Source organism: Lontra canadensis, unplaced genomic scaffold, assembly GCF_010015895.1.
Source record: "Lontra canadensis isolate GAN:19392208 unplaced genomic scaffold, GSC_riverotter_1.0 scaffold38, whole genome shotgun sequence".
NCBI classification, from domain to species: domain Eukaryota; kingdom Metazoa; phylum Chordata; class Mammalia; order Carnivora; family Mustelidae; genus Lontra; species Lontra canadensis.
The window spans coordinates 8,222,468-8,249,861 of record NW_022631032.1 but is presented as its reverse complement, the minus strand read 5'-3'; the positions used below and the strand labels follow the sequence as shown (position 1 = coordinate 8,249,861).

Genomic DNA, 27,394 nt, shown 5'->3' with positions numbered 1-27,394 from the left:
GGCTACGGTTTTTAAGTTCAAAGCCACAAAGTTGCATCTGAATCTTACATCCATTACTTGCGTGTGTGTGTGAGAGAGAGAGAGAGAGAGAGAGATCTTTGACAAACTACTTAACCCTGCCTCAGATCCTCGTCAGTAAAATGGGAACTAAATACCATACTAACATAACATAATAAAATTAATTAATCATTAATTAATTAATTAGTTAATTAATTAAACAGCACGCTAAGTACCATGGCTGTGTGAAAGGACTGTCACACTGCCAGCAAGGCGCCCCCCAGAGTGTTGGCACAACCAGAGCCCTCAGCCAGGTTCAGGGATGACCAGAGGGAGCAGCAGGGGTCTCAGGGACACCCAGTCACCCCTTGGCAGACGTTTCTTCTTTTCCAGCACCTGTGGGGTCCCCAGGCAGCCTCTCTCTGGAAGGAGGCTGCCCTGGTGAGTCATGGGACTCTGCTGCCTCTGAGCAAAATGCACCCCAGAGTCTGCTTATTTTAAAGTAAATGAAAACATTTCTGTTCCATCTGAATAGAAAAGGAACGCATGCCCTTTGTAGGAAATTTGGAAAGGAGAAACATGGGAAGAAGGAAATAAATCACCCGTAATCCCACCAAAGATAGCTGTGATTGATGTTGCACCACGACTTTTTCTGTGAAGTTTTATAACAAAAGTAAGGCTACGCTTCCCTTGTTTTTCTTTATTCTCCCTTTTTCATTTAACATTCAATCGTATGGATTTTTTTCGCCCTTAAGAATGCTTCATAATTACTGCTTTTAGAGCTAAAAACATCCTATCTGATGCAGAGACTCCTTACATGGTTCTTCCCTTACTAGCAAGCATCCAGTTTCTGTATTATTTTTCACTGTAAGAAATAACACTTAGATGAACATACTTGCACCTGTATCTGCAATTTTTATTATTTTCCTGGAATCAGTTTTCTAGATATGGAATTGCATCCCCAAAAGGCATGAGCAAATTGCAAAGTGACTAGCCTATATAATTTTCCAAAGTGGTTAATTTTATTCCAAGTTAAATTCCACTGGAAAGAGGGTATAGGTCAGCATGCTGGTCTCACTGTCCTTCTACCCTGCCTCAGTTTTAAAATACCCTCACTAATGGGGCGCCTGGGTGTTTCAGTCATGAGCCTCTGCCTCTGCCTTTGGCTCAGGTCATGAACCCAGAGTCCTGGGATCTAGTCCTGCATCAGACTCCCTGCTGAGTGGGGAGCCTCCTTCTCCCTCTCCCTCTACTGCTCCCCCTGCTTATGCTCTCTCTCTCTCTTTCTGTCAAATAAATAAATAAAATCTTTAAAAAAATAAAAATAAAATAAAATAATATATGCTCACTAATATGCAAGATAGGTACTGATTGTTCTTGAGAGCTAGCTTCCACAGGTTCATCTGGACCAGAGAAACAGGTCAAGGAATCCCTACTCACCTGCGCTAACTGTGGCCTCAGGTCTCCTAAGAAGGCATTACTAGGAGAAATCATTCAAATGTGGGGGAAATAATACAGGTGTAACAGAAGCAAAATGGGTGGCTTTTTGAACTTCCAAACATTTTTAAATGTGTGTCTTGTCTGAATAGGCCTCTGCCTGGCACAATCATTGGTCACATGATTAGACACATATATTTGACCCAAGGCTTCAAATTACAGGCAGTGAAAGCCATTCTCGCACTCATGAAGCTGGTGGTGATGGTGAAGTCACGTTCGTTTCTCGGGCAGTCTCGCTAGGACTTGCCAGGGGGCGCCGCTGCTGCACACGGGGCCATAGCTGGCTGGCCTGTGGGTTTATTTTTCTACCATGGTCAGTAGTGTTTGGTCTGCTTAATGTCACACGGCTGGCAAGCCCTGAGCCTTCCTTTTTCGAAAGGCCGATCTTTTGAGAGCCATTTACCTTTAAAGAAAGGGAAAGTTAAAACTCTGTGTTCAAAATTCAATTTGATGTTCCTGGGGTTCTATTGCAGCATTTCCACCTGCGAAAATCCCTCCCCTGTGAGGACTGTTCCCACAAACTTGTTTGCTAACAGAACCCACAGGGAACGTTAGCAACCCAGCACTGAGCTGCTCCAGCCCTGGGGGTGCCCTGAACTGAGACCCGAGCTCGTGGGGGCGGCGGGGTAGGGGGTGATTCTGAACACCAGGCATGGGGCCAAAAGTACATCAAACCCATTTTCATTTGGAGATTTTTGACTGGCTTTGTTGAACGAAATTTTACTTCAAATCAGAGGCTGCTATTACGCTTTTAGAAACAGTCTGGAACAGGCAGTGGAACAAATGCTCCTAAGTCTGGGGCAGCTTTGTAGATCTCCACCCTGCCTTCGAAGGCCTGGCTCCCGCAAGCCCAGGGCCTTGGCACTGAGGACCATTTCACTAGTGCTGGGTGATCAGTGCATCAACTCTTCCGATCTGTAAAACATGACGTGACTTTGGTAATTCCCCAGGCTTTCTTGCCTTAGTCCCTGTTGCCTCCGTTTACACGAGCCATAGATAGCCGTCGAAATGGAAGAAAGAAAGCTCATCAGGGAGTTTTCCCTTAGTTTTGATGGAATGTAAAAATATACCTGAGTCAGCCATTCCATGTTTGCTTATTAGCGTGTTGGTTTGTTTGCTTTTAAGTTTCCATTTTCTTAATTTCACTTCTGCTGAAGGATAATGATAACATTGGAGTTGTAATTTGCTGTCAGCTCTGCTATCAGAAGAAAAGCAAGAATGAAATTATTCCCCGCAAAGGAAGACTTCACTCTCTTGGTATCAAAACCTGAGAAGTATTCAAGGCCCATGAGGCCCTTATTTGTTCCTTGGAACCGAAACTGTATTTCAGCAGAAGTAGTCCAATCAGACTTTCACTCATTAATTATCAAATATTTATTTCTAAATTATAGCATCAACCCACAAGAACAAAAACTCACAAGTGGCCCAGAAAAATGGTTTGGTCTCTCTTGGAGAAGAAAAATGTCTTTGCCACCAGGGCAAGGAATCTGTTATTCTGTGTAGCTTTCAGAAAAGAGGTCACACATTTTCTTATTGATTTTACTTCCCATTTGGTAGCAAAATAATGTGAGAAGAGGCAGTGCACATTCCTGGCGACAAGCCCAGATGTTGAAAAATATGTGTCGGGATATTTCTGAATCCCATCTTTTTCCCGGAGATTTCATAGCGGATGAGGCTTGGTGCCCTACATCATCGGGGACACGGGCACACTTTAGGAGGGAGTTTTCTGACAACACACGGCTAACAAACACACCAGTTGGGTTCCCGCTGTGTGCTTAGAATTCCCTAGTAGTCCGGTCCCACAGCCGGGTGGCTCCAGCCAGCAGCTCCTGGGAATCAGACGCCAGCAAGCAGGCCACATGTGAAGAGCCACGCCCCCTATTCACCCTTGTTTGTACAAGGAGGCGAGGAAAGGGATTATTCCATTCTAACGAAGGTTAGAGGAGTAAAGAGGGAATTTTACAGAGCTGCACTAAATTCTTCCCCTAAAATGAATAATACAGTAGATGTTAAATAAATGGAAGTTAAATAAAAAGTAAAAGAACTGCAGTGTGGTTGACTTGATCTGAAGCATACCCCTGTGTTCTCAGGCAACATCAGAAATACCGAGAAGCTGAGCTACGACAAGCAACACCAGTATGAGATCCTGGTGACCGCCTACGACTGTGGACAGAAGCCCGCTGCTCAGGACACACTGGTGCAGGTGGACGTGAAGCCAGTTTGCAAACCTGGCTGGCAAGGTGGGCCCTCTCTTGTCGATCCCGTTGAGTGAGGGCACCTTGGCTGGGTGTATGGAAAATACTAGACCTGTCCTAACAACCATCACAACATATAGCTAGAGGACTTTCTTTGAGTGTGGTCACTCTGCCGCAAGAATCTGCTGTTGATTCTTACAACCCCTAGGGGATGTATTACCCTCATTTTACAGCTGAGAACGTCCGAGGGCACTCGTCCATGGTCACGTGCCCCATTTGTCCAGTACGCCCTTTCTAAAATCTCATGACACTTTGGAATCAATAGTAATTATCACTCGGTGCTCAGGAGAAAGTGCCAGCAAGCCTCTTCACTTTATCTAAGGGAATGAGTCTAGCTAGTATGCCTCAGGTTTGCAGCATCACTCCGGACCTGGGGCAGGTTGTCCTGTTCTCTGGGCTGGCACCAAAGGTGTACAAGCAGAGGCTAGGGTCCCAGAACCCAGCCTTTGATGAAGGAGTTTCTCAAATATTGGTTCTGGGAATGGAAAAGCTGTGGTCTTGGAGGGAGGTGGATTTTTGTCATGGTGTAGATATTTTGGTGTGCAAAGACAGAGCAGTTGCTCGGGGCCCCCCAAGGTGACAGAGATGTGGCACTGACCTAAGGGAAATAAGAAGATGAGGCCAGCTGCGCAGAGGGATCTTGCGGAGAGCTGGATGGTTTATGGAATAATGATAGCTCTCACAGTGGGGTGAATATTCCAGTGGTCAGGCAGGAAGGCTGGAGGTACCTCTGCCCCTGTTTTGGTGGCTCAGCCCCTGCTGTTTCGGCTTCCTGTGTGACTGCCACCCACTTAAAACTTAGGGTGTTTCGTGGAGTCTCCATTTTGTGGCTTTGTCTACTGTCTTCTCTTCATGTGTCTTGAAGCTTCAGGCCCCTGTTATGGTCTCCCTGTTTTTCTTTCTCTCTGTATATTTCATTCTTAAACTGCGCTAGAGAGGGTGTCATTAGCCAGGTTCAGCATCTGAATTTCTATCAGACAGACTGATGCCAGGATACCACCATAGGTCACCATCAGACTTGGAATGGCTGCCTGTGAGTCATGCATTGGTTCTGGGGGCACAAAGCAAGGACACCTGAGGACCCACCTGGGGTCACTCTCCTCAGAAGGTGGTTCTCAAAGGGCCCCTCCCCTGAACCACGTTATTGCCCTTAATCTTTCAACTAGAAAAATGGGAGGCAATAATTAAACCCACCTCTGGAGAGAGCCAGAGATGTTTGCCTTTGAACAAAGTGGAGGAGATGAAATGCCCAGTTAAGGAGTCACAGGTAAGACAGACGAGACATAAAGAAAAAAGTATAGAGCCCTCTTTGAAACGCCTATTCAGGATCAAGCAAGAGACAGAGAAAAAGGAACAAGCCTGAGTGGGGAACTATGTGGCACCAGCCTGGGGAGCCTGGTCTCTCGTTGGTATAATTCACTAAACCCTATGGAACCTGAGGGCAGGACTCTGTCTCTCTTGTTCACAGCCGAATTTCTCCGGCTTAGCACATATCTGACCCCAGTGATCAGTTCTCAAGAGATAGCCTTTGAATGAATGAATGCCTGAATGAAAAGCTGTTAGAGGAAAGAAGTACTCAGCTTGTTTTATTTTAACTTATAAGGACTAAGACAGTGAAAGTCTAGCTTTTGAAAAGAAAACCTGGAAAGAATATAAAAGCCTTCTAAGCAGGGCACATGCTCATAATGGGATTTTTCAGTGGGGAAAGTAAAACACTAAGCTATATCTGGAGAAAGATTCCAATGTTTTGTGTCTTTGATAAATGAGACACCTACAGAGTTGGGATTACATTTTTGAACCTATATTTAAATGCAGTTTCCTAACGGAGTTTGTACTCGCTTCCCTGTTAAATGTGAGAAGAAAAAAAAATCATGCTAATGACATGGATTTGTGTGTGTGCAGCCTGTGTGGGGCACCTAACCCTCTGGGACATGGTGCTATCTGTGGCCTGACAGTGAGCTCCTGGAGGCGAAGGTCATGCCTGTCTGCTGTGGCTCCAGTGCCCAGCACAGGGCTGGGCGCCATGTGGGTGGGTGGGTGGCAGGAGCTGGATGGATGAATGAATGGTGAAAAGTGTGCCTTTCTGTGGCAGGAAGAGAGAGGGGAGCAGCAATTCTCTGTATCCATTCACTGTGTCAGATCACACCATTCAAGCACGTGTAACATCAGAATCACCTACTCCATGGGGCCTTCCCTGCCTAGTGTGCCAGGCTTTGGCGGCAGAAGCTGACATGGGATTCTGCGCCGTGCCTCTCCTCCCTCCAGCATGGGCCCTGTGGAAGCCGTTGGTCTCTCTCCCCACCTTCATCCCAGCAGGCTCTCAGACTGTAGGCAGGTCATCCAGGTTCTCTGATACACATAGCAGTGTATGATACACTGCCTTCCAGCAAGTTCTGTCCCAGGCCCTAGAGCCAGAGAATGGTCCTCTCCTTCTAGTAAGTGGGCCCACTTTATTCCTGCCCGTGGGCAGCCCTCCTCTCCAGCATACCCATCTTGGGGCCTGTCCTCTCTTCTACCCCAGGTCAGGGCTACAGCCTCATAGCTTGAAGTGTGCCTTTCTCCACAGAAAAGCAAACCACCCCTGGCCCCTAGTGTGTGTCTCTCATCCAGTCTCCTCTCCCAGCTGGAGTGCATCATGTTTTGCTGGTTTTCCTTTCTAACCACGGATGAAACAGGCTGCCCCTCCCCCTGAGAGGTTGTCAGGTCCTGAGGGGAAGGGCAGGCTCTTCTTGAACTGGGCACAGGGTGAAGCCTACACTGTACGGAGGAGTATAAGGAAGCCAGTCTGGTTTGCAGAGGTGGCTGACCGTGGGGAACGAGGAGCAAAGCTGGAGAGGCCAGAGTTAGGGGAGGGCCTGCGGTCAATAATTTGAATGCCAGGGTCAGGAGCTGCCACGGTCCCAGCCCATAAGACCCAGCCATGAGTAAGGGGTCGACAGGTATGTGCCTGGAGCAGAGACTCCTCCCCGAGCTGATTTCCTGCAAACAACAAGAGCCACCAAGCAAACACAGTTTGGCACTTCAAATTCTTATACCTGTTCCTAGTCATTTCCCTCCAGGCAGGAGGGGATTGCAGCGCAGTGCAAGCAATCCATCATGCTCAAGAGTGTCCTTTCCCCGGGGAGCTCTCCCAGTCAGCACCATCAGCCCCTGCGGCCCTCAGTGGCTCCCAGCAGCCATCCCGGAGGAGGAAGGGACCCTGCTCGCAGCTGGACCTCCACTGCCTTCCCACGCTGATGACAGACTGCTCCCAGACTCCTGAGGTACCCTAGGGCAAGGCCCTGTTTCCCATCACAGCAATCCCTTCCAGACCAGGGGCGTGGGGGGAAGAGTTTGCAGCTTTCCCAGCATGCTGCTGGCCTTACTCAACTGTGCACAAGGACATCACGGACCCTGGCTCTGCGGCCATCTGCCCTTCAGACCTCAGCCAAGACATCGTCTCCTTGGGCTAGGATTTTCCACTCTCCGTCTTTTTCTGTGGCTGGGCCTTGTCTTCCCAGAAAGGATAGGAGTTCGATTCCCTCTGCTGTATTCGGAAATTTTAAGTTTGAACAGGGGGTAGGGGTCAACTCACAACACAGGGGTTGTGGAGTTCTGCCCAAGGGAATGTCACTCCTATTCTCAGCTGCCCAGAGAAGACAGCACCCTCTAGACCTTTGTGAGTAGAAGGGAGAACGAAATCTTTGTGTTTTGTCCTGAGTTTTGACAATTCATGGTATTCCTCCAGCAGCTTACTATGACGATAGAAGATTCTATCGGGAAGCAGGAAAAAGGTGAACCCGCCATAGGGCTACATGCCAAGGCTGGCCTGTGCCCTGCCTCCTCTGCCAGATATTTGTAGTCTTCGTGGTGTCTGTTTCCCTCTCGCCAAGCAGTTACATGTGCACGAGCCTGGGCCTGTGTAGGGGCTGGGGACTTCGGGAAGAATCCGCACCTGTTCAGGGATCAGAGCCCCAGAGAGGGTGTAGTGCCGCCAGAGGCCATCAGGATGGCAACTGATCCAGGGAGAGCTGACCCAGTGGGTCCCTCCTTCTAGGGGCCACAGAAATCATTTGTAACTTGGTTGCTGATGCGGGTTTTGTGTGTTTGTTTATACGTTATGTTATGTTGAGAAACACACCCCCTCTTTATGCCTTCTTTTATTGTCCTTTATAATCCCATAGCCCATCTCTTCCTATGTGGCAAGCCGAAAACATTGTTTTCAGAACCCTGACTCAGTGTATTTTCCCTTTTATTATTGCACGTCCGATTCCGGATCTGTTATCTGCTTCCATCAGTAGGGACGCGGAGTTCAGTATTTCATGTCCCTTTATGGAAACAGTTTCGCTCTGGAGAGAGCCACTGCCGACTGCCGGAGTGGCCCGTCCCCATTTCTCTCCCAGACATGTTGCTGACCAGGCATATCCATGTTCTGGATCCAGAGCCCCCAGGTCAGATTGGGTTTGCAGACTCCGCCCCCACGGGACCTCATCTCTGCTTGCCCCCCTCATCACTGAGGAAAAGCCCATAGCGGTCAGTGGCCCTTCTCCCAGCACCTATTCCCTGGGCTTGAAGAATTCTCCAGGTGCCTCAGACAGTCTCAGTGTTTCCAGGATCCCACAAGGAGGCCTTGGTCAGGGAGGAGGGGTGGTATCAAATAGGGCAGAATGGGCCCGGTAGCGCCTGGGCACGGGGGTAAAACACAGATCTCACTTCAGCAGTCTGGGGCGCCTCGGGATGCTGCTGGTCCATGGCCTTCACGTTGAACAAGAAGGTCACTCGGAAAATATTTACTGAACACCTAGAGTGTCTAGGACTTTTGTGTGGAAAGGACAGCAGCAGGAAAGCTGCTGGTGGAGATTAATTCTCCCTTAGTTATTTGCGTTGTGAGATAGCAGGAGTTGACACAAATGCCACATGGCGGGAGACGTTGCTGAGTGAATTCGCTCACCCTTTCCCGAGTCCCACTGTGTGCTCACAGCTGGGGGTGCACAGGCAGACATGACCTATGAGGGCTCGTAGTATGGAATGAGATGTAGACAATGCCCAGGATGAAAGCTCTGCTGGAGGAGGCTTTGGGGACATGGAGGAGAGCCGCTTAATGGTGGTGGAGCCCTGGGGAGATGTGCCTGGGCCAAATATTGAAGGATAATAGTTTGAGCACAGAGAACATTATTCCAGACTAGGGAACAGATGTCAGGAAGGTGGGAAAGAACGCGGCGTGGCTGGGACATGGGGGAGAAGTCTGATTGGGCTGATGGGGACCAGGTCACGGAGGAAGGGCCTCCTGTGCTACCCCAAGGGCACTGGGGAGCACAGATGCTTTCACGACCCTGTGTGGTGACGGGGGGTCTTGGGAAGAAGGACTCCTTGGCCAACCACACAGATGGTGGCTAAGATACAGAGACTGGGGCAGGGAGACTAGTGAAAAGGATGATTAATCTTGGAACACTTCTGGAAGAGTATCTAAAGTCATGTATTTATTCAAAAGCCAATTCAAAGTACTAGACAACAAGGGAAGTTGGATTTTTCAGGCAAATCCCCTGAGACCCCACAGGCAAGGGGACAAGGCTGGCAGCCAAGCATGTCTGAGGTGGAAAAGATCGCTGCTAAGCTTCATCAAGTAGATGTCCCTGTCCCCTCTACAGCTGTCCACTTGCCCACCACCCTGCCAAAGGGAAAAAATTTCCAGGTCCCAGGGGTCAGCTGGCTTCACCCTGTCCCTTCCAAAATTAGATGTGTTATTGAGCAAGTACACTGAAGAGCTGGCTTAGGCTTTACTACATGAAAGGCATTGAGGGGCACCTGGGTGGCTCAGTCAGGTAAGCATCTGCCTTCAGCTCAGGTCCTAAATCGAGCCCCACGTCCAGCACTCTGCTTGGCAGGGAGCCTGCTTCTCCCTCTCCTTCTGCCTGCTGCTCTCCTGCTTGTGCATGCTGTCTCTTTCTCAAATAAATGAGTAAATAAATCTTTAAAAGAAAAAAAAAAAAGGAAGGCATTGATTTCAAATCATAGGGTGATAAGCCCAGAAGGTACCCAGATTTGCTTAGACAGGCAAGGTCCCGAAGGTCAAGCTGTGTCCATCTGAGGATCACATAATGGCATTACCCTTAATGCAAGTTGATGCACAAGGCCATTGTCAGTATGACAGGAGAAAGGATGGCTCCTTCCCCTCAGTTCTGTCCCTCACTGTACTGCCTGGGAGTCTGAGATTCCATTAGGTTACCAGCTGTTTTGTTCTAAAGGATAATTCCCCCCTTAAAATGCACATGCTTCTTGTAGGAATTCCTATGAACCCAGTGGTCAGCAAAGTAGAGCCCACAAGCCAAATCTAGCTGACCACCTGTTTTTGTACTACTGTGAGCTAAAAAATGATTTGTGCATCTTAAATAGTTGGAAAAAATCAAAAGACAAATAATATTTTAGGCCACATGAAAATCACATGAAATGTAAATTTTAGTGCCCATAAATAAAGTTTTATTGGCATATTGCCACACTCCTCCATTTACATATTCTCTCATTGCTGTTCTTGCACTATAACAACAGAGCTGAGCAGTTTCGACAGAGACCAGATGGTCCTCCAAGCCTCCATATTTACTTTCTGGCCCTCTCCAGAGAAAGCTTGCTGACACCTGTGTGAAGCTATTATCATCCATTGACACCTTAGTGAGAAGTAATTTACTGGAGTATCCTGGACAGCCTAGAAAGACTGAAATACCAAATAGACAAATTTAGAAGGAGGCAACGGAATATGAGAGTTGAAAATAAGGTTCGCTGCATGGAGGACAGGAATAGCCCTGTGAGATAAGCAATTCTAGCCCATTTTGCAGATGGGGAAAACGTAGGGTAACAGAGCTTGAGTGACTTGTTCAGTATCTCACACCTGATAAATGGCAGAGATAGAATTCAAGTTTGTATCAGCCTATCCCAGGGGACACTGAGGTGTCAGGAGGAAGGGTAGAACAAGCAGGTTGGGAATTTCCAAAGGGGCGTGTAACCAGCTCTAAAAGGGAGACCTTTCAGAAGAGAAGCAACCAGGGGTGCCTGGGTGGCTCAGTTGGTTAAACACCTGCCTTCGGCTCAGGTCATGATCCTGGGGTCCTGGGATCAAGTCCTGTGTCTGGCTCCCTGCTCAGCAGGGGTCTGCTTCTCCCTCTCCCTCTGCCTGCCGCTCCCCCTGCTTGTGCTCTCTCTCTCTCTCTGTCAAATAAATAAATTGAGAAGCATAACCCTTGGCCTAATCATTTTGTAGGATGGTAAGGAAGCCAAAAGTGGTCCTATGCTTGAAAGTACTTTACAAAATTTAGGTTACCATGCAAACAATGTTAGGATTAAAATTAGTAAAATAGGTACCATCCTATAAATGTTTGCACACATGCATGTGCACACACACACACACACACACATGCTGAAATTCGTAGAATTGGGTAAGACTATGTGGTTTGAGCATCATGCTCTTGATTTTAAAGCTTTAGATTGTACCAGAGGGAGACAGTGGGGTGGGGTGTGTGGGAAGAGCACCGTCTAGGGGGCTGGGCACACAGGCCTCGGGCCCTCCTGGGCTCTGAGCTATGCTCCATCCTTGGGAAAGTCACTTCTGCCTAGTTCAGCTTCTCCACATAGAAACAAAATAATGCCTTCTGAGGGCCAGACACAGGGCTGCCTGTGGAATGCCATGCTCATGACCACCTGGCAGGGGCCCAAGGTGCAAAAAGCAGCTCTTTTTAGTTCCCTTTATTCTGATTTTTTTAAAGTCACAATAGAGCACTTTCTCCCCAGATAATTGGAAAAGCCATCACTGAAGCCAAATTCCACTAACTCCGGGCATGTGACCCCAGGCTAGCTGCTCCTGGGTCTGCTCAGATCTGTCAGGCAAGCATCCGAGCTCCTGGCAGAGGGCCTTCAGGGGCACTCCTCCAGGAATAACGACCTGTTTTGACATCACTGACACAGCCGATCACTAAGTTGCAACAAATGGTTTCTGTACAGGATGCTGGTTTACTGATTCTGTGACGTCTTAATGTGCTCAAAGACATGCTAGACAAAAGTGTGCCTGCTTGAGCCTGTTTCCAGCTGGCCCTCCTGGGCTCTGTGTGAGCATGAGTGGAAATGGGCCTTGAAGGTTTCTGGGGCCAATCATCTCATCTCCAAGGGAGAGGGGGATGCAGGCAGACTGCTCTCATCCAAACAGAGCTCAGTCAGAGTAACAATTACCAGGGTGTAAGCATTTACTCTTTGCCAAACCCTGTCTAATGGTAATGCCTGTACTTGCTCCTTTACTGCTCACCATCCCCCAAAAGCTGATTATTTTCCCATTTGGCAGATGAGAGCATTGGAGTTAAGACGCTCATCACATAGCTAGTTACCTCCGGGACCCGCAACCACCTCAGTCCTCTCTGTCTGCAGACACAGAGCTCCTGCCCCTTCACCTACAATGCGGCTCAAAGCAAAGGAGAATACTGGCCACCTTTCTATATCAATGCAAGCTATTTCAAGACATACTTTATAGTGAGAGCCTGTCCTTGATGTTGTAAGGGAAATGTGAGATTGGACATCAGGGCAGCCTTGAGAGAGGACTATGACTTGTGGAGTTGGAGATGGGGGAGGTAGCACTCTTGTCACATGAGCCCATCTCAGAGACCCGCCTTCAGTCAGAATAGCAAGGCCCTCTCTCGGCCTTCTTAGATGACCCCTTAAGAACCCCAAAGCATATGGGCTTCCCTGAGGATACTCAGGTGCTGAGAGGGGGAACCATGCATGGTGTTGGGTTTTCTGACTCAGAACCCATGCTCAGTCCCCTCTCTCTATAGACCCGGGTCTGCCCCAGAGCCACACACAATCAGCCTCTTCCACTGATCATTCTTTTAAATATGTACAGCCTACTAGAATTTCTCCCTGCAGGAAGTCACAAAGGGCCGGGCTTCAGAAGGGTGGCTCTGAAGCCAGAAAGAGCCGAGTTCAAATGTACCTTCTACCCCGTCTTGGCTCAGGGACCTCAAGGTAAGCCATTTAACCTCTGTGAACCTTCAGATGCGGCAGCTGCAAAATGGGACTCTCGTACCTATCTCAGAGAGTCATCACAAGATAGAATTGGCCCGGGCATGAGGAATGGCTCCACGGTACCTGTGAGGGGGATGCCAGGAGAGAAGGAATAGAAGCCACTAAAGTGGGTTTAGGAGTCAGGCCAGCCTTGGGTGCCATTTTCTGACTGTGTGACCTTGGAGAGGTCTTTTGACAACTTCGCCTCAGTTATTTGTCCTCCTCAGGTGAGTGCCATGCGGACTGATAACACATGTGAGAAGCTCAGCTCCCAGCACTGAACCCATTTCTTCCTGCTGTCTGTGTCACTGAGTGGGAGGACAGCCCTAGCCAGCCTGGACACCAATATCATCACATCCTGCCGTCCAGACACTGGTGTGCTAGCGATAAACGTGAGCCATGGCAGGCTGCCGCCCCTCTCCTTGCCACACTTATCCTCATCTCTGAAGTGGACAGAGTTGTGTCCCCCTCTCCCCACAACCACTTCTCATGGGACTTGGTAGAGTGACAACATGCCTGTCATATCCCTTCGGATGCCATCACAGGGGCTTGGAATACTGACCCTGTCTAACCATGCTGAGGGCCAGTTGTGGTCCTGGCACAACAGAGAAGTTATCAAAGCTTCCACTGAACTCAGGGAACTTTGCTCTGTACCAGGTGGTTGATGAGTCCCTGGAGACCATAAGCTGGAGTGGTGCGGTGAGGGCAAGCAGGTGAACAGATCATGAATAGATCATTCCAATACAGGGAAGTCAGAGCAATGGCCAGGGGGCCCGGGGCAATGAAAGTAGAGAGCAGGGGAGCCCAATGCTTCAGGAAGGCTTCTCAGAGGTGATGTCATGAGGCTAAGGTTTGAGGTGTCAATATGATTTGCCAGGTGCACTAGGCTATGGGAAGGAGGCAGTAACGGGGAGAAGCAGGGAGGCTTATCCCCAGGAGATCTTGCACCTTTAAAGGCTGTACCTTTCAGGAACCTGTTTATAGTCCCTGCTCTGCTCAGCATCTCTTGCTTTATGGCTGACGGGAGACAAGAATTTTAGTCACACAAAAGGATTTGGAGAAAATTGAGCAGAGATATGAACTAGTGTTGATTTTATTGCTTGTTTTCATGACGAAAGTGAGATTTCCAGGGCAGACAGTGGATGAAGTAGACAGAACTTTCCAGAGAGATTCTTTAAGGCTGTGAGCATACAACCAGAGTTCACCTGGCCTCCCCTCTGAGGCTCCTTTCTTCTCACCTCTCTTGGGGGCACAGCCAGCCTTGGCCCTGTGGCTGAGGTACCTTCAAGCATCTGTAGGTGGTGCCCTGAGCTGGGAGGCTGGTGTCCACTGGTCAGGTAGAGCATGGGAGCAGCAGGCATGAGCAAGTGAGTATGAGCAGAATGGGACGTTCAGGGAGGCTTGGGGGGCCTGTAGGTGCACGATCAGACTATAGACCAGTATGAGGAACTTGTCTGGGACCTCTAGAAACTAGTATGCTCTGAGGAGGGCTCATTCTGATAACTTGGTGGGTAGAGGAGGTCAGTATTTAGAGGAAAATGTGACCTTATTCTCAGCCACAGTGTAAGACAAGTAGGTTGTCTGGTTAGCATGTTTCAGGAGCAGGCATTTGCTGTAGGCCAGAAGCCCCTGTGCATCTTCCAGTGTCTGGGTCTGTCTCTGGCCCAAGACCCTGCATCTCTGGGTGAGAGCAGCCAGCCTGCATACTATTCCCTCACGGAAGATCACGTGAGCTTGCCTGGAGCCGCATGATTGATTTTAGCTTGGCTCCATTTTTCTTTTTCTGTGCACTGGTAAATAGCTTTCTGCAAAAGTCTTTGCAATTTGAGTCACTTTCTCAGGAGTCTATCACCTGGGCTAAGGTACGTGGACATTTCTTGGCCTGACATGCATTCTGCCAAGCCCGATCATGGGTGATGGCTTGTGCGGCCCCCTGCAGAGTGAGCGACCCTCCCCCACCTTCACCCACATGCTCTCTCAGGCTTCCTGTGTGTTTGACTGACTCTGCCGACTTGTACCGTATCTTCTGAAGAGATGATAATTTGGTTCCAATTTTAGAATGCCATTCAGAGAAATGCAAAGTTCTGCAGGACTGGAATATCACCTAGAGTCGTGGTCCTTTTATTTAAAAAATGAAAAAAAATTTGCAACCATGGACAACCTATCTGTAGATTAAAGAGATCTGTATTACTGGAGAATAAAAAGTATACGTAGGATACTTTTACAAAGAGAGGGGAAGTGTGTGCATGAAAAACCACACTCTTGCCTTGCAAATGCTTTTCAAAGCCATAAAGGTAAAGATTCTTGAAGAATAGCTACTCCGTTTTGCACCAATAATACATTTGTCCCGAGATAAGAAAATTGCCTGGAAAATGCTCATGTTTATTAGACATAAGAGAGAAGAGTTTCTATCAATCCAAGAGAAAGTACCCTGGTCGATGGAGTTAATGATTTCCCCCCGGGGAGAATTATCTTTCAGAAAAGCGGCTCTTCAATTGCCTGGTTTCTGCACCTTTCTAGCATCAATTCTTCCTACTGTGTTTCTGTCTGGGAGCTGAGAAGCTGGGGAGTGGAGGATCTTTGGAGAGGAAGGGGTTGGGGAGAAAGTGGCAGCCAAGCTTTGGATGGGAGTCCTGGTTTCTGAGCTCGACATGGTTCACCTTGATGGCAGCATCAGTGGCTCCCCCAGCAGCCCCACGGAGCTTGGAGTCAAAGGAAGGGGGAACACATGGACTTTAAAGAGGTGATGCCCGACACCAGCCAGCTCAGAGGCTTGTTGAGGAACTGAGGCACTCACACGGGTATCAGAGAGCCACACACAGCATGTGGATGGGCGGGGTCTAGCAGCATGGGGGGCCATGGCATCCAAGGGCTTGCACCAGGCACAGGTGCAGAGCAGAGCCCAAAGACTGTGTGTGGATCCAAGGACCTTGGAGAAGCAGCACCAGAGCAAAGCCAAACCTGACAGCAGCAGGTGGCAATTGCATCCTCAGTCGGGAGAGGCTAGAGCTAACAAGAGAACCCGCAAGGAACTCAACAAGGAGCAAGTCTGACCAGATCAGGAGGGCCAAGGGAATCCGCTGAGGCCCAGAACCTGGGCAGGCACCTCTCACAGGGCATCCTTGTTGTTCATTTCCTATATAATCAGTGAGAACCTACCAGGTTCCAGAAACTGCACTAGCACCGGAGACTTTTTTTATTTTTATTTTTTAAGATTTTATTTATTTATTTGACAGAGAGAAATCACAAGTAGGCAGAGAGGCAGCAGAGAGAGAGAGAGGGGAAGCAGAGTCCCCGCTGAGCAGAGAGCCCGATGCGGGGCTCTATCCCAGAACCCTGAGATCATGACCTGAGCCAAAGGCAGAGGCTTAACCCACTGAGCCACCTAGGCGCCCCGGCACCGGAGATTTTAAAACTAACGAAACAGACACGGACCCTGCTCTTGTGGAACCTCCGTTGGGGGTGGGGGATAGAGAGTGGCAGACAAAAACAATTGAGAAATAAATGACTGGTTGATTCTATTGGTCAAAGCCAGTCACATGGCTAAACCCCAAATCAGTGGGGCCTGGGCATAATCCCTGCTTTTGGGAGGAGGGTGTGGTCAGAACCAATAATCTAACGCAGGCAGTGGGAAGTGGTTCTCTTTCCACGCAGAGCCCGGGTCCTCCGTGTCACTCTTCTGGGACGGGAACCCTGCTTTGGCCTACAGAAGGTAAAGAAAACAGCTTGTTCTGAATTCACTTGGTATGAAGTCCTGCCCTGCTGGGTCCGGTTCTGGGCAGCACACAGGTCTCCTCCTGGGCCCCCTGCAGTGGGGGCAGACACCCTTTCTTAACCCTGCTCTGGCTGCTGGGAGCCATGAATGCAGTGGGAGAAGGGATGGCCGTTCAGTGCTCACTATTGTTTGGGCTAGTGTCTTCCAAGTCGGTCTGTGCATCCTGATCATCTGGGGGGTTAGTTAAAATGACAGATTCCAGGCCTTCGCCCTCAAAACCTTCCCCTGGGAATTTCCCAAGGTGGGGCCCTGCAATTGGTGTCTATAGAAGTTTTTCTAGTGATTATCCTTAGGTCAGCCCTAACCCTGCATCCGTCTACAGACAATAATTAAGGGACACAGTGTGATTCCCCCCATAGATTATATACATTGCAAAGCCCGTGAATTGGGGAGGAGAGAATGTGGTCTGGGCTGGGGCAATCATGGAGGACTCCCTGGAAGAGGAACTGGATGTATTACAGTTAGGCAGTTAGGCAGTGGTGACCAGTATAGATTAGAAGGCTAAAGAGAGGTGAGACAGGAAGTTGTCATAGTGGTTGGACCAGGTGAGAAGGGATGATAGCCTTAAACTAGAGTGGAGAGACATCAGTATTGGGAGCCATTGAAAATTCAGAAGCAAGAGGCCCTACTGGCCCATTGTGTGTGGAGGGTAAAATGTTGCAATGCCTTTTAGATTTAAAGCCTGTGGAAGTTAAGTTTTAGGCTATCATGATGACTGGGTATTACCTAGGACCATGCTTCTTAAATCCTCTGTGGTGCCAGACCAGTTTTTCCTCAATCAGTCATAGACCATAATTTTGTAAAAATATAATAGAAACAAATTTCTGGGAAAATGAAATAAATAGCAAAGAGGTTTAAAATAAAAACCAAAATGTTTATTTTTATTAGAGTCAACACATATAAACTCACTCTGACACATGATTATCCAAGTTTCTAAATGCTTACTGTCCATTTCCCTACTGACCTCATTGCAGACCCGGGGGACACCCCTCGGGGACTGAACTGGTCTGTAGGCCCCAGTGAGTCACATTGTTCTGGCAGCAAGGCTTTGCCCTTACCGTGCACACAACCTGAAATGGTTTGGATCATCTTTCCAGTGTGGTCTCCTCAGCAAGCCGTCCTCCTGTGGTCCTTCCCTGATGGCGCCAGCTCTGCTGGCTGACGGTGACAGGCGGGGAAGAGGGCTGACCATAGCCTCGGTCTGTCACCGGCAGCCATGTGTGGTTTGCCAGGCGCTCCCAGAATAAGGCTTGTTTTTAAGTGTCTGCTGTGTGCGTGGCCCTGCAATCACCCCAGGGTCAGGTGTAAGGACGTTCTCAGGCCAATGAGCCCCCTTGTGGATCAGAGACAAAATGAGAAACCCTCTGCCATCACGGAACCAGAGAGCTTCATGGGCAGAATCTAAGCGGAGGGTGGATTTCTAGTTGTTTCAGCAGGCATTTATTGGGATGTCTCAGGAGTGAGGGAGGTAACAAAAGTGTTGAAGATACATGAGGTTTTCCAGAATTGGAGCCATGGGTAAGTGCAGTTTCACCATCACATACACTCTCCCGCAGACACTTAGATTCAGGCTGGGGTGTGTGGCCGCACACCCTTGCGCACACACAAACACACATGGGTGTATGGCCACACACCCTTGCAAACACACACGCACGCGCGCTCTTGCTATGTCCTGAATTGCTCCCATTTTAATGCCTGGCAGGCTGTAATTTGGCAGCTGGCTGGGGGCTAGATGGGCCGTCCTGCATGGACAGCAGCAAAAGTTCCCTGGGTCCAGATGAGCACCTTCCTCGCCCCTGACAGCCAGCATTGGAGGGCATGTGTGTGCTGGTGGAGCTGGTTTCCATGCATTTAATCACTCACTTATTACTGAGCACCTCCTATGGGCCAGGCGCTGCACGGTGCTGTACAAGTTATGCTCCAGTGCGGGGAGGACAGGGGGAGGTGGTGGAAGCAGCGTGCTGGTCATCCTGTGTGGCCCAGAAGGCCTTCTTGACAAAGGCATGTGTGAGTTGAGGCCTGGAGGCAGAGGAGGACCAGCCAAGGGATGGACAGGAAGGGAGCACCCAGGCTTTGAGGCTTAAGCCGTGATATGGGGGGTGGGGGATATGCTCTCCTTTGTAGGTAATTAAGATCTCTCTTTTTAGGAAGAATTAAACATGTAATAAAATGCTCTGACTTTGTGATACTAAAATATAGTAAATAGGAAGGGGTCAGCGATGAAAGAGAAGAGAGGATTCCTTGTATTTGTAATTGAGTTCAGAGAGTTTGCGGCTTTGCTTCTTTTTAAATTGGGCCTGTGTGTAACTATTTTTAATTGGAGAAAAAAAGCCACATAATTTAATCCCTGTTAAATTGTGTATGGGCCTATTACATGTGGGGCACAGGGCTAAGTGGTTTGCATTTATTGTCTGATAGAAATCCTCTAAACGACTCTGAGATAGGTGAGAACATCCCCAGCGTGTGTGCATGTCACCAGTGCTGCCTGCTCATGCAGAGAAGGAAATGGCTGGCCATGGTACATGGCACCAAGTGGGAGAGCCAGGATTCACACATGAGTCTGAGCCCAGGCCCGAGTTCCTCCTTTTAGGGTGGTTAATAACTAACCCCATTCTGCAGATGTAGAAACCTGAGGCTCTAAAAGGTTAAGGAACAGAACCAAGGTTACCAAAGCAGGACCAGTTACATAATTTGTGGGTCCCAGTTCAAAATGAAAATGGAAGGCCTCTTGTTTTAAAATTACTAAGAATTTTACAGCATGGACGGCAGAGCAGTAAAGCAAGTATGAGGCCTTTCTGAGCGTGAAGCTGGTCTTGGAGCCGGGATTGGATGCCCAACCTCCCTGACTCCTCACCACCTCCTGTCTCCTTCCAGCTGAATGTCCCACCTCACAGTTAAAGACCCGGAGCAGCAGTTGAGGAAATATGAAAAGAAAAAGATTCAGACAAGCAAGGAATGCTTTCTGGGGCTTGACTTTGGAGTCAGATGGGCCCAGAGCGAGTCCTGGCTCTACCACTTGTATTGTCTCAATCTTCACAACATCTCATGAGATGTAGGTGTTATTCCCCGCCCCCCAATTTTACAGATGAGGAAATCGAGGTACAGAGAGTATCCTGCCCAAGGTGCAATAACTGGTAAACAGAGGGGGTCTGAACCCAGGGGTCTAGTGTTCTGTCATCTAAGTGTCATCATGGCCCTACCCAAATTCGGGCATGGACTCTGAAGAACTCACCCCAGGAGCCATGTGGGGCAAGGGGACAAAAGGTGAGCCTTGGAAGCCAGCTTTTGTCACCCTTTTACAAAGGCTTTATTACCTATGCTACAGAAGATCCCCCACCCAGCTTGGCCCTCAGTCTGTCCCAAAGTTCCGTTCTGGCCCGTATGGCACCAGGCCCCCCTGGAGGCCACCCCCAGCCTCACATAGGTCTACACTTCCTGAGTCATGCCAGACTGCTAAGTTAAAGATTGAAGTGGGGGATGCTCTTCCTGTCCTTTCCCATCTCAATAGCCCCCCCCCACCCACCCACTCCCTAAGGCAGCCCCAAGGCTTTGAGGGAGACATTCTGGGGTTCCATTGTGCCTTCTGGCATTCCCCTCCTTTTTCAATACTGTGTTAACCATGCCTTTTATTGTCTGTATTCTGATGTTTAGACAAATGGGGCCTTGCTTACACTGGAGGGGCTCACCTCAGGGTTAGCCAATTCCCAGCAATTCAAAGATAAGAAACAACTTACCTTTTAGCTTTTCAAATGCAGACCAACCAATCCAGAACCCGCACCCCCAACCACCTTCTTTACTGGGCTCTCCTGCCCTGTGCCAACCTCCATCTGCCCTAATGACCCTGGGGCCAGGTACCAGGCAACAAGGGGCAGCCCCTATATACCAGAGGCCGCCGAAATTATACAAACTAGCATTTGTGGCCATCCAAAACTGGGTTACCATGGTTTGCCTGTTCCTTCCCATGGAAAGCACAATAAAGTCTCTTGCCCATCATTTTCCCCTCTCTGCTTCCTGACTGACCACAGCGCTTCTCTCCGTGTGCCTGGCTGGCATAGCATATCCCCTCTCCTTGGGATCTGTGAGTATAACCAACGATCTGTTCAATGGCAACAGCATCCTGATCTGTTGGTCTTGCCAGACCTAAATAAATGAAACCTATATTAAAACAAATGCCCAGGTCACTTCCTCCAGGAAGCCTCCTTGGATCACCCTAGTGATATAATTTACTTCTCTGTTCCCTGAGGCCTGTTCTTTGTTCCTCTGCCTGCTTAGAAACTGGCTGCTGTCTGTGGCTGCTACTCCCTTCACTGTGAGCTCCTTCCACATAGGGATTATGAGTCCTACTTCTCTGTCTCCCATGCCTAGGGCACTGCCTGGCACTTAGTAGATGCTCAGTAAAGACCTGGCATCTGAAAATGGTAAGAATGATACAAGAAGAATAATAGTAGTTCTAAGAGCAGCTCTCTGTTCCTGGTGCTTTTCACACATTTTCTCCAAGTCCCAAAGCAACTCTGCAGGGGGTTCTCCTTATTCTACAGATGCAAAATGAGGCTCAGAGAGGTTCAGTGACTTATTCAAGGCTACACAGCCAAGAAGTGGCAGAGTCAGGGTTCAGACCTGAGTCTGTCCAGCTGCAGAGTTAAATCTCTTGCATTTCATTAAATTGAATCGAACTGAGTTGAAGTTAATTCCCCATGGTGTGACCCTGTCATAGGGGGCACTCTGCATGGATTGATGATCAGGAGTCTTCTAATGTTTTGAAAATGAACACCAGACCTAATCCAGCTGCCAAATGACCTTTTAAAACCAGAATCTGGATACTTTATGTCCTCACTAAACACTCATTGATGACTCCTCACTACCTGTAAGGTGAAACCACTCTTACCTAGCCTCCATCATCTGACCTCTACTTACCTCTCCAGCCCCTCTCTACCTCCTAACTCACCCCCAATTCAGATGAACAGGATGGCCATGGAGATAAAAGTGCTCACTGCTGAGAAAAAGTAACTTCCCACCTTCTCCCAGCAGGAAATAAAATCCCTTGGGGCCCAAATCAAAGTCATCCCCCTCTTGGAGGAATTCTTGAAAGATGCCAGATGGTTGACACCTGCAGAGACTGGCTAGAATGTTAGCTGCCTGCACCATCCTATCCTGTGCAGGGGGAACCCCTTCCTCCCCTCCCACTCTCCAGCATCCCCACATCCAGCCACTCACCTTATATGAATCCAAGGATTTCCTGGAAAACCTGATGCCTCTTCAGCTGAGACCAGGAAGAGCTGGAGGCCGGTGAGCACGCACAGTTAAGGAGTGAAGCATATTTTGACACACCTGCGTCTTTCGTTTTCATCCTTTGGCATCACTTCTGAGTACAGAAGTGGAACAATTCTGAATGTCTTGGTTTACAAGAATCCCCAAAGCCCGTGGTTCCCAAAAGTCTCAGATTTGCTTTTTTCCACCTTTAGGCATCTAATAGGGGAGTTCCAAGTGGTTAATATTCTCCTGATAAGAAAACATGTGTTCCCCAAATTTAGCAGGAGTTATAATAGAATTACCATGTTTCTAAATCCTTAACCCATGGAGAAGGAGTGTGATTCCTAAAGGCGTTCACTGTTAACTTTTCCAGGAATACTTATGAGATAATTGAGCCTGATTTATCAAAACAAAAGGGGGCTGCTTCCTTTCACTTCACTTAAGTAAACAACTGAACCACGCTTCATAATCTAGTCTCCAGGTCCTTTTTACACTGGAAAGATTTTGTTTCCAAGCAGGATAGCTCGGAGAAGTCTGGGAAGCTTGTGAGCCAGGGAGCGGGACATTCTTGTCGTGAGCCTTCAACACGAAGTGTGCCATGTTGGGCCCTTCGCCTTAAAGTCTCATGACAACCCCGTGAGGAGGTATCTCTAACTCAGCTCTACAGGTGAGGCAGTGGAGGCTCAGCGATGACTGGCTCAGATTTGCAGAGGTCACATGACCCATAGTTAGAGGAGGTGAGATTCAAGGGCGGTCCTTGTTCAGTGTCCAGGGTTTCAGTAACCCCTGTGCCTCCACCAGCTGCCCTCAAGGTCAAGCAGTGATGAAACTGACAGCACTCCTGAATCTTTTGCTAACATTGGAGATTATCACTTTTATATATTTATGTGTGTGTGTTTGTGTGTATGTGTGTATATAGATATATACATACATACACATACATATCAGTATATAGATGTATATATATATACTGATATATATCATTTATATATATTTTATATATGATATATATCATTTATATATCACATATATAATATATATATTATATATTTATTTATTTATTTATTCTGTATTCTGATATTTAGACAACTGGGGCCTTGCTGACCCTGAAGGGACTCACCCCAGGGTTAGCCAATTCCTAGCAATACAAAGATGAGAAACAACTTACCCATTTGCCTTGCCGACGCAGACCATCCAGTCCAGAACCCACACCCCAAACCAGCTTCTGTACTATTTATATGTATATGCATATGTGTATATATATATATATACATATATATATACATACATATATGTGTCTGTGTGTATATGTATATATCAGTATAAACTAAACATTCAAAAATGAATCTGTAAAAATTACACTTGTTCTCCATCCCGGCAAATCCTCAGAATCGTGGCAGAGCTATGGTAAAAGAACTACATGGCCCTGGGCAAGTCACACCAACTGTCAACCATGGCGTTGCCACCTGCACAATTAAGATAATAATCACTGGGTCACTGGGAGGATCAAACAAAAGAATAGAATGTTAAGTGCTAGCCCCTTGTGGGTGCTTAATGCTTATATATCCTTTGTTTCCTGTAATAAGTGCTCTTGAATAAATGATAAGTTAACTAATGTATCTATTGAACATGACCCTTGTGTTTGGTGCTAAAACGGGTCTGCATTTAATCCCTCCCCACAAATCCTGGGTGGTAGACAACACTTCTACATAAGAGGAAACTGAGGCTCAGAGAGGGAAAATGATTTGCCCAAAGTTTTGCAGGAAGTAGTAGAGGTGGGATTTGAACTCAGGCACACTGAGTTTAGAGGTCATACCTTTACCCATCTTGCTATCTTACCTCCAGGAAATGAGGATGAATAGATATTTCATGTGACAAAGGATGAATTTGATGGCTTCCCTTTTGCTCTCTTGATCCCCATTTCAAAGTCCTTCTTGGAAAATGAAAGATGTTTGTGTGAGCTTCCCACTCTGTCAAGGACACTACACTCAGAAAGCTTCATCGATTTTTTTCACTCTGTGGTTACAATTTTGGCTACTCCTCGTGAACCCTCAAAAGCAAGCCTGGTGAGGTCCACAAAGCGACTGCAGGTGTGACGTTCCCAAAGTCCCTTCGATTTCTTCCCAAAGAGGGCCTCACCCCCGCCCCCAGGTGTGGGGTGGTGAGAGGAATGAGATCTGTGCTAGGGCTGTGCCTCCATTGAACTTCCCTTTACCATTTATTTGCTTTATCTGCACTCCTTCCAAAAAGGATTTCAGGTAGAACATCATCAAGGATAACCAGCAAAATGTCCAGATACCCACAGCCCCCACGGAATAAAGGGAATCAATACCATTGATGTCTTGGGCTTCTCCAATGAAGAGGCTTCCAGAAGGAGGTGAGGTGGGAGGACCTTATACCAGCAGAAAGAGCAGCACATCAAGGACTGGTGCCACGGGGCTCACCGCACAACACTCTATACAAAGCCACTTTCTCCCTGTTCCCATCTGCTTCTTTAAAGAGAGGGAAGATCCAGGGAAAGAGGGGTGAGACAGGGATGGAAAGGCCTCCTGCTGGGTGCCATTTCTTATTATCTGGAGGTAGCTTCTTCTTTCATCAATTCTGGCACACCTGCCTTGCTGAGAACAAAAAGAACCCAGGTGTTATGGGCTGCTGTTGGGCTGGGTGGCTTTGCAGGACTTAAGGTAGGAGCAGGCTGGTGCAGTACCAGAGAAGGACAAAGAGGCCACAAGTTCTGTCTGGGGCTCAGGGAAGGCTGCCATGGCGGCAGTCAGCTCAGGTGTCTGAGGATCCCCAGATCCACCTGGAGGATATAGCCTGTGCTCTGACCTCAGCGTAGAAGAATCAAAAATAAGCATCACAGTCCCTGCCTTTGAGGAACTCCCAGTTGGTGCGGGAGGCAAGCATACATATGACTCCCATAGGATTCATTCATGCTCTCTGCCAATATCGAGGGAGAGTCTACTCCGTGCCAGGCACTGGGCACTGAGCGTGTTGCGGATTCAGAGTAACCGTGAAGCTGAGAGTCTAATGCCATAACTAATGATGGGGATGTCGTGGGGGCACAGACGAGTGTATCTACCTGGAATGGAGAAATTCGGACAGGTTGCGTGGAGTTAACAAGATGGAAGGGGAAAGGAAGGGAGCTCTTTATAGAAGACACAGCATGATCAAGTGCACAGAGGCATGAAACACTGTACCCAAATCACAAGCCTGGCTGTGTGCGGACTGCTTCTTACAGTTCTGTGACCTTCAGAGGCACCTGACAGAAAGCCCTCCTTTCCTCCAGTGTCTCATCTTAATTGAACCTGCGGCCTCTGGAGCATGGCTTAGAGCAGCTCCATGATCTCATCCTCCAGAAGGCGAAGGTCTAGTCCAGACAGAGTTCCTGGGGGCTTGAGGAAAAGATGCAATGAGATACACTCTCTTTCACCTGAAGTCCCTCCCATCCAAATACTGTCCTGTGCTAAGTTCCTGGTGGCCAACCTCACAAGCCTGGGTGCAGTCTCTGCTTATGGCCTGCTCTGAGAAAATCCCTGAAAGAGTGTCTGGCTGACATGGGCTTCAGACCTAAACCCAGATTCCATGGTTATCTGGAACATGGCAGGGTTGCAGGGCAGGGACACCGGTCCCCTAGGACTGAACATCTCCCTTCCTCTGCAGGAACAACACTGATTGAGGCCCTGCCATATGCCATGCACACATGGAGGCCTTCAGTCCTCACCCCAACACTGTAAGGTCCCTCTTTTATGATGAGGTGCCTGAAGCTTGCTGTTTCAGGAAGCTTCCTGCCCAGGAAGTTTCTGACCAGACAGAGTCAAGCCAAGATCACTGGGGCATCTGCTTCGAACCTGCTTCTCTGAGGCTTCCCAGGCACATTCATCCTTCACATGCAGACCTCAGCTCAGACAGGAACTCTCTCTATCTAAAGAGCCCCTCTCTGTCCCTGCTTTTCCTTTCCTAGGCTCACCCTCTCAGATAGGATAGCACAGGCCTCCCCCCAAACCATGCCCTCCCCCGTGCCAGCTCTACAAGGCAGGGACCTTTCCTGCCTCCTGCACTGTTTGTTCTCGATGCTCCAAGCAGAGCTTACACATGGGAACCCTGAACACACAGCTGCTCAGTGAACAAGGGCATCTGGCCCGTCCACTGGAATTGCTCAAGATGTCAGCCAGTGGCCCACTGGGTGCTTGTGAAGAACACTGAGCCACAAATGCCAGAATTTCTCCTTTTCTTATAGGCGAGAGTGGGCAATTTCATAGATTTTCATTTCTGCTTCAGAAAAAGGATACCTCCTAGCAAGGTTCTATGTGACAAACATTTGGGATTCATCAGCTAATAGTATCCATATGTCACATTGCTTGGTTCTACCCACCAGTCTGACTTGGGGCCACACAGGCCTCTCAGACATGCGTTCTCACTGAGCATGGCAGGTTCGTTGCTGTCTCCAAGTGCTGTGACCGGTCACTGTGACTTTTTCCTCGACTCTCCTCTGCCATTCAACTGCTGCTGTGGTTGTTTCAGTCAATCCATGGGTACACTCCCTCTTGGTGTTTATTTTTATTGATTGCTCTATTTTGTGTGGTATTTTGATTGTGGTTTCATTCTTCTCCAACACTTTATCGTCTCGGAATTATTTTTACACTAAAAAGAAGTGATAAGCCCATCAGCGCTACTCAAGTGGTCACAGTCCTGAATGCTTGAGAAAAAATCCTGCGTCCCACCACATGACTCCAAGGAACCCTGAACTACCATGCTCTCTTGTTTTGTGACAGAATGTATGCATTCCTAAAAATCACCCCACTGGGCAAAATGGGAGAAATGAGGAAAGCGGCATAACACTCAAAAATGTCATCAGTGACACATAAGAAAGAAAAAAAAATTATCATGGTTTTACATGGGTTCAATGGTTAAGAAAGATAGAATTCCTACAGTGAATCTTGTACCTCACCTTAAAGAGACATGTCATTTGCCCGTGGCAGGGGAGGGCTGCAGCTGGGGCGGTACTGTGACAGGATGGGGGATGGGGTTTCCTGAATGGAGGGACGCTGTCACTGAGGAGACATGTAATGTGGCTCATAATGTGCAGTGGACCATGTGGCAGCTGGGTGTTTGGGGTGTGTACACATACGTGTCTTGTACCTTCCTACCTGACTCAGCTCTGCTGGTAGCTGTTTTCTGCCTTCACCTCATGTTGCTCAGGAAGGAAGACTTCCATAAGCAAATGTCAGATTCCCCTTATCTTCCAACCGTCTCCCAATATATCAGTTATGTTGGAACAGATCCACATTTGCAGACCAAGTGTTATGGCAGGACTGGCCATCCCTGATTGACTTTTATCTTTTCCTTGTTGATTCAGACTGGACCAAGAGGATTGAGTACCAGCCCGGCTCAGGGAGCGTGCCGCTTTTCCCCAGCATCCACCTGGAGACTTGCGACGGGGCCGTGTCCTCCATCCAGATCACCACAGAGCTGCAGACCAATTACATCGGGAAGGGCTGCGACCGGGAGACCTACTCTGAGAGATCCCTTCAGAAATTATGTGGTACGTTTTTTCCTCTTGGGATTGTTTTTTAAGTAATTGCTTTTAAATGATTTATAC

The 27,394-nt window shown here is 48.3% G+C and overlaps 1 protein-coding gene across 1 annotated transcript in view; it reads left to right on the top strand.

Moving 5' to 3' along the window:
* Window positions 1–27,394, top strand: part of CLSTN2 (calsyntenin 2) — a 585,388-nt gene that overhangs the window by 457,075 nt on the left and 100,919 nt on the right. Inside the window, exons 7-8 of the mRNA XM_032869258.1 lie at window positions 3,585–3,734; window positions 27,152–27,337. Coding sequence (XP_032725149.1) covers window positions 3,585–3,734; window positions 27,152–27,337 — 336 coding nt within the window. The remainder of the gene's footprint in view (window positions 1–3,584; window positions 3,735–27,151; window positions 27,338–27,394) is intronic.